Raw genomic sequence first — 9,811 nt, forward strand, 5'->3', positions numbered from 1 at the left:
TGCTGCTCGACACCCCCGCCCAGCTCTGGTTCTTCATCCTGCAGTACCTGCGGGGGGCCGAGGTCGGGGGGGCCCCAAAATCCGGGGAGAGCCCCAAAACCCCGGGGGGAGCCCCAAAATCCGGGGGGGAACCCCGAAATCCGGGGGGAAACCCCAAAACCCGGGGGGGAGCCCCAAAATCCGGGGGGGAGCCCCAAAATCCGGGGGGGAACCCCAAAACCCGGGGGGGAGCCCCAAAATCCAGGGGGGGAGCCCCAAAATCCGGGGGGGAGCCCCAAAACCCGGGGGGAGCCCCAAAATCTGAGGGGGAGCCCCAAAACCCAGGGGGGAGCCCCAAAATCCGGGGGGGAGCCCCAAAACCCCGGGGGGAGCCCCAAAATCCGGGGGGGAGCCCCAAAACCCGGGGGGAGCCCCAAAACCCGGGGAGGAGCCCCAAAACCCGTGGGGGAGCCCCAAAATCTGGGGGGGAGCCCCAAAACCCAGTGGGGAGCCCCAAAACCCGGGGGGAAACCCCAAAACCCAGGGGGGAGCCCCAAAACCCAGGGGGGAGCCCCAAAACCCGGGGGGAGCCCCAAAATCCGGGGGGGGGGGACCCCAAAACCCGGGGGGAACCCCAAAATCCGGGGGGAGCCCCAAAACCCCGGGGGGATCCCCAAAATCCGGGGGGGAGCCCCAAAATCCGGGGGGGAAACCCCAAAACCCAGGGGGGAGCCCCAAAATCCGGGGGGAGCCCCAAAACCCCGGGGGGAGCCCCAAAATCTGGAGGGGAGCCCCAAAACCCGGGGGGAGCCCCAAAACCCGGGGGGGAGCCCCAAAACCCGGGGGGGAACCCCAAAACCTCGGGGGGGAGCCCCAAAACCCAGGGGGGAGCCCCAAAATCTGGGGGGGAGCCCCAAAATCCGGGGGGAGCCCCAAAACCCAGGGGGGAGCCCCAAAATCCAGGTGGGAGCCCCAAAACCCAGGGGGGAGCCCCAAAATCTGGGGGGGAGCCCCAAAACCCCGGGGGGAACCCCAAAATCTGGGGGGGAGCCCCAAAACCCAGGGGGGAACCCCAAAATCCGGGGGGAGCCCCAAAATCCGGGGGGGAGCCCCAAAACCCAGGGGGGAACCCCAAAACCCGGGGGGAGCCCCAAAATCCGGGGGGGAGCCCCAAAACCCAGGGGGGAGCCCCAAAATCTGGGGGGGAGCCCCAAAACCCGGGGGGGAGCCACAAAACCCGGGGGGGAACCCCAAAACCCAGGGGGGGAGCCCCAAAATCCAGGGGGGAGCCCCAAAACCCAGGGGGAGCCCCAAAATCCGGGGGGGAGCCCCAAAACCCAGCGGGGAGCCCCAAAATCCGGGGGGGAGCCCCAAAACCCAGCGGGGAGCCCCAAAACCCGGGGGGAGCCCCAAAACCCGGGGGGAACCCCAAAACCCGGGGGGGAGCCCCAAAACCCAGGGGGGAGCCCCAAAACCCGGGGGGGAGCCCCAAAACCCGGGGGGGAACCCCAAAACCCGGGGGGGAGCCCCAAAATCCAGGGGGGGAGGCCTAAAATCCGGGGGGGAGCCCCAAAATCCGGGGGGGGGCCCCCAAAATCCAGGGGGGAGCCCCAAAACCCGGGGGGAGCCCCAAAATCTGGGGGGGAGCCCCAAAACCCAGGGGGGAGCCCCAAAACCCGGGGGGGAACCCCAAAATCTGGTGGGGAGCCCCAAAATCCGGGGGGAGCCCCAAAACCCAGGGGGGAGCCCCAAAACCCGGGGGGAGCCCCAAAATCTGGGGGGGAGCCCCAAAACCCGGGGGGGAGCCCCAAAATCTGGGGGGGAGCCCCAAAATCCGGGGGGGAGCCCCAAAATCCGGGGGGGAGCCCCAAAACCCGGGGAGGAGCCCCAAAACCCGGGGGGGAATCCCAAAATCCGGGGGGGGGCCCCAAAAATCCTCAGGGGGGGCCCCAAAATCCCGGGGGGGAACCCCAAAATCCGGGGGGGAGCCCCAAAGTCTGGGGGGGAGCCCCAAAACCCGGGGGGGGAACCCCAAAACCCGGGGGGAACCCCAAAATCTGGGGGGGAGCCCCAAAACCCGGGGGGAGCCCCAAAATCTGGGGGGGGGGAAATCCCTGAAACCCGTGGGAGTCCCTAAAATTTACGGGGTCCCCAAAAAACCCCGGGATTCACCCCAAAACCCCCCCCCAGAGACCCCCCCGGGTCTGGTGCTTCCCTGTCCAGGATTTTTGGGGGGGGGGGGGGGTTCCCAAAATTTGGGGGGGGATCCTGAGATGTGAGGGGGGTTCTTAAGATTTGGGTGGGGACCCCAAAATTTTAATTGGGTTCTCAAAACCTGGGGGGGTCTCCCCAAATTTTGGGAGGGGGGGGATGTCCCTAAACCAGAGAGGGTTCTCCAAAATTCGGGTTTTTCCCCAAATTTGAGGCTTTTCCCAAAACCTGGGGAAGTTCCCATAATTTGGGGGGGGGGGGGGTCCCCAAAAAGCCCCGGCCCCCCCCCAAAGCCCCCCCTGTGCCCCCTCAGGCCCGCGGGATGGACCTGGTGGAGATTTTGTCCTTCCTGTTCCAGCTCAGCTTCTCCACCCTGGGCAAGGTGGGACTGGGAGGGACTGGGAGGGGACTGAGAGGGACTGGGAGGGGACTGGGAGGGACTGGGACAAACTGGGAGGGACTGGGAGGGGACTGGGAGGGACTGAGAGGGAGTGGGAGGGACTGGGGGTAACTGGGAGGGGACTGGGAGGTAACTGGGAGGGGATGGGGGTTAACTGGGAGGGACTGGGAGGGAACTGGGAGGTAACTGGGAGGGAGTGGGAGGGGACTGGGGGTGACTGGGACAAACTGGGAGGGACTGGGGATAACTGGGAGAGGACTGGGAGGGGATTGGGAGGGACTGGGAGGGAGTGGGAGGGACTGGGGATAACTGGGAGGGGACTGGGGGTAACTGGAAGGGGACTGGGAGGTAACTGGGAGGGGATGGGGGTTAACTGGGAGGGACTGGGAGGGAACTGGGAGGTAACTGGGAGGGAGTGGGAGGGGACTGGGGGTAACTGGGAGGGACTGGGAGGTGACTGGGACAAACTGGGAGGGACTGGGGATAACTGGGAGAGGACTGGGAGGGGATTGGGAGGGACTGGGAGGGAGTGGGAGGGACTGGGGATAACTGGGAGGGGACTGGGGATAACTAGGAGGGGACTGGGGGTAACTGGGAAGGACTGGGAGGTGACTGGGACAAACTGGGAGGGACTGGGAGGGGACTGGGGGTAACTGGGAGGGGACTGGGAGGGAACTGGGAAGGACTGGGAGGGGATTGGGAGGGACTGGGGGTAACTAGGAGGGGACTGGGGGTAACTGGGATGGACTGGGAGGGAACTGGGAGGGAGTGGGAGCAGCTGTCCCACGATTGTTCCGTGGTGGGCTGGGGTTACTGGGGGTTACTGGGGGTTACTGGGAGGAACCGGGGTGTAACTGGGCTGGACTGGGCTGGACTGGGCTGAACTGGGAGCGTTGCAGGATTACTCCGTGGAGGGGATGAGCGAGTCCCTGCTGACGTTCCTGCAGCACCTGCGCGAGTTCGGGCTGGTGTTCCAGAGGAAGGTGGCACTGGGGGCACTGGGAGGGCACTGGGAGGGCACTGAGGGGATGTGGGGGACACTGGGAGGGGACTGGGAGCACTGGGAGGGCACTGGGAGGGCACTGAGGGGATGTGGGAGACACTGAGAGGGCACTGGGAGCACTGGGAGAGGATTGAGGGGACATGGGGGACACTGGGAGTGAACTGGGAGCACTGGGAGGGCACTGGGGGCTGACCGTGGGCCATGGGGACACCTGGGCACCCCTGGGGACACCTTGGCACACCTGGGGCACCCCTGGGGCACACCTGGGCACACCTGGGCACCCCTGGGGCACACCTGGGGCACACCTGGGCACCCCTGGGGCACACCTGGGGCACACCTGGGCACACCTGGGGCACACCTGGGGCACACCTGGGCACCCCTGGGGCACACCCGGGCACACCTGGGCACACCTGGGGCACCCCTGGGCACACCCGGGCACACCTGGGCACCCCTGGGCACACCTGGGCACACCTGGGGCACCCCTGGGCACACCCGGGCACACCTGGGGACACCTGGGCACCCCTGGGGCACCCCTGGGGCACCCCTGGGCACACCTGGGGCACACCTGGGCACACCTGGGACACACCTGGGGCACACCTGGGGACACCTGGGCACCCCTGGGGCACCCCTGGGCACACCCGGGCACACCCGGGCACACCTGGGCACACCTGGGACACACCTGGGGCACCCCTGGGGCACACCTGGGCACACCTGGGCACACCTGGGGCACCCCTGGGCACACCTGGGGCACCCCTGGGACACCCCTGGGCACACCTGGGGCACACCTGGGCACACCTGGGCACACCTGGGCACCCCTGGGCACACCTGGGGCACACCTGGGGCACACCTGGGCACACCTGGGGCACCCCTGGGCACACCTGGGCACCCCTGGGGCACACCTGGGCACACCTGGGGCACCCCTGGGGCACCCCTGGGCACACCTGGGGCCACCTCCCGCCCCCGGGGCCATCGAGGCCCCCCCGTGACGCGCCTCGGTGGCCGCAGCGGAAGTCGCGGCGCTTCTACCCGACGCGGCTGGCCATCGCGCTGGCCTCGGGCACCGCGGGGCCGGCGGGGCCAGCGGGGCCGGAGCCCGACGGCCACGGCTTCGTCCTGGTGGAGACCAACTACAGGATCTACGCCTACACAGGTGACACGGGTGACACGGGTGACACGGGTGACACGGGGACAGCCGGGGACGGCCCCTGGCACCTCCCTGGCACCTCCCTGGCACCTTCTGGTCACCCCCCGTCACCTCCGTGTCACTCTTGTTATCTCCGTGTCACCTTTGTGTCACCCCCGTCACCTCCGTGTCGCTCCTGTCACCTCCGTGTCACTCCTGTCACCTCTGTGTCACCTTTGTGTCACCCCCGTCACCTCCGTGTCACTCCTGTCACCTCCGTGTCACCTTTATGTCACCCCTGTCACCTGCCTGTCACCTCCATGTCATTCTTGTCATCTCCATGTCACCTCTGTGTCACCCTTGTCATCTCCATGTCACCTTCGTGTCACTGCCGTTATCTGCACGTCACCTCTGTCACCCCCCTGTCACCTCCGTGTCATTCTTGTCACCTCCCTGTCACCTCCCTGTCACCCTCATTGTCAGCCCTGGCCTCACAATGTCCCCATATCCCGATGTCCCCAATGTCCCCAACTCCCCCCGATGTCCCCAAACCCCCCTGATGTCCCCAAACCCCCCCGATGTCCCCAAACCCCCCTGGATGTCCCCAAACCCCCCCGATGTCCCCAAACCCCCCCGATGTCCCCAACCCCCCCCAATGTCCCCAACCCCCCCTGGTGTCCCCAACCCCCCCTGATGTCCCCAAGCCCCCCGATGTCCCCAACCCGCCCTGATGTCCCCAAGCCCCCCTGATGTCCCCAACCCCCCCCGATGTCCCCAACCCCCCCGTGCTGTCCCCAGACTCGGAGCTGCAGGTGGCCCTGATCGCGCTCTTCTCGGAGCTGCTCTACCGCTTCCCCAACCTCGTGGTGGCCCAGGTGACGAGGGACAGCGTGCAGGCAGCCATCGCCAACGGCATCACCGCCGACCAGGTGGCACTGGGGACACCCTGGGGACACAGCTGGGGCAGCCTGGGGACAGCACTGGGGACAGCCTGGGGACATCCTGGGGACAGCACTGGGGACAGCACTGGGGACATCCTGGGGACAGCACTGGGGACATTCTGGGGACAGCACTGGGGACATCCTGGGGACATCCTGGGGACAGCACTGGGGACAGCACTGGGGACATTCTGGGGACACCCTGGGGACAGCACTGGGGACATTCTGGGGACAGCACTGGGGACAGCACTGGGGACACCCTGGGGACAGCACTGGGGACATTCTGGGGACAGCACTGGGGACATCCTGGGGACACCCTGGGGACAGCACTGGGGACATCCTGGGGACAGCACTGGGGACAGCACTGGGGACAGCACTGGGGACATTCTGGGGACAGCACTGGGGACATTCTGGGGACACCCTGGGGACAGCACTGGGGACAGCACTGGGGACATCCTGGGGACAGCACTGGGGACATTCTGGGGACACCCTGGGGACAGCACTGGGGACAGCACTGGGGACATCCTGGGGACATTCTGGGGACAGCACTGGGGACAGCACTGGGGACAGCACTGGTGCTATCACTGGGGACAGCACTGGGGACATCCTGGGGACATTCTGGGGACAGCACTGGTGCTATCACTGGGGACAGCACTGGGGACAGCCTGGGGACAGCACTGGGGACAGCACTGGGGACAGCACTGGGGACACCCTGGGGACACCCTGGGGACGTTGGGGCTTTGGGGACATTGGGATGTGGGGATTTAGGGCTGTAGGGATGTGGGAGGCGTGCAGGACGTTGGGATGTGGGGACGTTGGGGACACTGGGGGACACTGGGGACACTGGGGGACACTGGGGACACTAGGGGGACACTGGGGGACACTGGGGGACACTGGGGACACGGGGAGGACACTGGGGGACACTGGGGGGACACTGGGGGGACACTGGGGGACACCGAGGGACACTGGGGGGACACTGGGGGACACTGGGGGACACTGGGGGACACAGGGAGGACACTGGGGGACACTGGGGGGACACTGGGGACACTGGGGGACACTGGGGGACACAGGGAGGACACTGGGGGACACTGGGGGACACTGGGGACACGGGACACTGGGGGACACTGGGGGACACTGGGGACACGGGACACTGGGGACACTGGGGGACACTGGGGGGGACACTGGGGGACACTGGGGACACTGGGGGGACACTGGGGACACTGGGGGACACTGGGGGGACACTGGGGACATGGGGGGGACACAGGGAGGACACTGGGGACACTGGGGACACTGGAGGACACTGGGGACACTGGGGGGACACTGGGGGACACTGGGGACACTGGGGGACACTGGGGACACGGGACACTGGGGACACTGGAGGACACTGGGGACACCGGGGACACAGGGAGGACACTGGGGGACACTGGGGACACTGGGGGGACACTGGGGGACACCGGGGACACAGGGAGGACACTGGGGGACACTGGGGGACACTGGGGGGACACTGGGGGGACACCGGGGACACTGGGGGGACACTGGGGACACTGGGGGACACTGGGGGGACACTGGGGACATGGGGGGGACACTGGGGGACACTGGGGGGACACTGGGGACACTGGGGGACACTGGGGGGACACTGGGGGACACCGGGGACACTGGGGGGACACTGGGGACACTGGGGGACCCTGGGGACACAGGGAGGACACTGGGGGACACTGGGGGACACTGGGGGGACACTGGGGGACACTGGGGGGCACTGGGGACACTGGGGGACACTGGGGGACACTGGGGGACACTGGGGACACGGGAGGACACTGGGGGACACTGGGGGGACACTGGGGACACGGGACACTGGGGACACTGGGGGACACTGGGGGGACACTGGGGACACTGGGGACACTGGGGGACACTGGGGGGACACTGGGGGACACTGGGGACACTGGGGGGACACTGGGGACACTGGGGGACACTGGGGGGACACTGGGGACATGGGGGGGACACAGGGAGGACACTGGGGACACTGGGGACACTGGAGGACACTGGGGACACTGGGGGGACACTGGGGGACACTGGGGGACACCGGGGGACACAGGGAGGACACTGGGGGACACTGGGGGACACTGGGGGACACTGGGGGACACTGGGGGGACACTGGGGGGACACTGGGGGGACACTGGGGGGACACTGGGGACATGGGGGGGACACTGGGGGGACACTGGGGACACGGGGAGGACACTGGGGACACTGGGGGACACCGGGGACACTGGGGGGACACTGGGGGACACTGGGGGGACACTGGGGACACTGGGGGACACTGGGGGGACACTGGGGGGACACTGGGGGACACTGGGGACCCTGGGGACACTGGGGACACTGGGGGGGACACTGGGGGACACCGGGGACACAGGGAGGACACTGGGGGACACTGGGGACACTGGGGACACTGGGGGACACTGGGGGGACACTGGGGGACACTGGGGACACGGGGAGGACACTGGGGACACTGGGGGACACCGGGGACACTGGGGGGACACTGGGGGACCCTGGGGACACAGGGAGGACACTGGGGGACACTGGGGGGACACTGGGGGACACTGGGGACATGGGGGGACACTGGGGACACTGGGGGGACACTGGGGACACCGGGGATACTGGAGGTGACACTGGGGACACTGGGGGACACTGGGGGACACAGGGAGGACACTGGGGGACACTGGGGGAACACTGGGGGGACACTGGGGGGACACTGGGGGACACCGGGGACACTGGGGGGACACTGGGGGACACTGGGGGACACTGGGGGACACAGGGGGACACTGGGGGACACTGGGGGACACGGGGGACACTGGGGACACTGGGGGACACTGGGGGACACTGGGGACACTGGGGACACTGGGGGGACACTGGGGACACAGGGAGGACACTGGGGGACCCTGGGGACACTGGGGGGACACCGGGGACACAGGGAGGACACTGGGGGACCCTGGGGACACCGCTGCCCCCCCGGTGACGCCCCTCCCCCCGCCCCGCAGATCATTCACTTCCTGCGCACCCGCGCCCACCCCGTGATGGCCACACAGGTGAGGGGGGGCCCCCCAATCCCAGGGGCTGCTGGCCATCGGGGGGGGGTGGCGGTCCCAGCCTGGGGGTCCCTGTCCCCTCCCTGTCCCCACTGTCCCTTTTCCCCCCCGCCCCCAGACCCCGGTGCTGCCCCCGACCATCACGGACCAGATCCGGCTCTGGGAGCTCGAGCGGGACCGGCTGCGCTTCTCCGACGGTGAGAGCCCCAAGGTGGCCCCAAAGTGGCCCCGAAGTGGCCCCAGAGTGTCCCGGGGGGGGGGAGGTGACACCCCGGGGCCCTCCCTGAGCCCGTGTCCCCTGTCCCCGCAGGGGTCCTGTACAACCAGTTCCTGTCCCAGGTGGATTTCGAGGTGCTGCGGGACCACGCCCGCAGTTTGGGGGTGCTGGTGTTCGAGAACCCCGGGCGGCGCCTCATGGTCGTCACCCCCGGGGGCCACCCCGACGTCAAGCGCTTCTGGAAGCGCCAGAAGCACAACGGGTGACCCCGAAAACCCCCAAAAAAACCCCCCCAAAAAACCCTCGAAACCCCCGGAATTCGGGCTCCCAAAACCCCACGGTTTGGGCTCCTGGCACCCCGAAACAGCTCCTGCAAACCAGGAACTTGGGGTTCACCATCTCTGGAGGTTCCAGGTGTCCCAAACTTTGGGGTGCCAGCGCCTCATTCCCAGGAAAAAACGGGTTTTGCGGGGGAAATGCAATTTTTTTTTTTTTTTTTTTTTTTTTTTGTAAAAACGGTGTTTTAAGGGACTGTTTTTGTAGTAAAAATGTTTTGAGGAAAAAGAAGCGGCGTTTTGACAACAAAGCGGGGGATCCCTGAGGAGAAAGGAGGTTCTTGGAGGGACCGTTGGGATCGGGGGAAGCTCGATGGGAAAATTACGGATTTTGGGGAGAAAAAAACGGGAATTCCAGAGGGGTGGAGTTGGGGGAATTTCTGAGGGGAAAAAAAAAATCGCGTTCTTAGGGAAAGAAGCGATGAAGCCCCAGGGGAGAAATAGGATGGATCGATGGATTGATTGATGGATCGATGGATCCTGGGGGATGGATCGGGGACAGTGACGGGAGCGACTGTCCCCGTG

The 9,811-nt window shown here is 66.9% G+C and overlaps 1 protein-coding gene across 1 annotated transcript; it reads left to right on the forward strand.

Annotated features, from left to right (window-relative positions):
* Window positions 1–5: 5 nt before the first annotated feature.
* On the forward strand, window positions 6–9,518 carry GTF2H4 (general transcription factor IIH subunit 4; the record flags this gene model as incomplete). The annotated part of the gene is made up of 8 exons (XM_032094294.1): window positions 6–62; window positions 2,504–2,572; window positions 3,490–3,573; window positions 4,599–4,743; window positions 5,515–5,645; window positions 8,687–8,734; window positions 8,853–8,931; window positions 9,045–9,518. Coding segments are annotated over 8 exons (786 nt in total), but the record flags the coding sequence as incomplete, so codon positions are not given.
* Window positions 9,519–9,811: the final 293 nt, after the last annotated feature.

The sequence above is a fragment of the Corvus moneduloides genome, chromosome 31, assembly GCF_009650955.1.
Source record: "Corvus moneduloides isolate bCorMon1 chromosome 31, bCorMon1.pri, whole genome shotgun sequence".
Classification (NCBI taxonomy): Eukaryota; Metazoa; Chordata; class Aves; order Passeriformes; family Corvidae; genus Corvus; species Corvus moneduloides.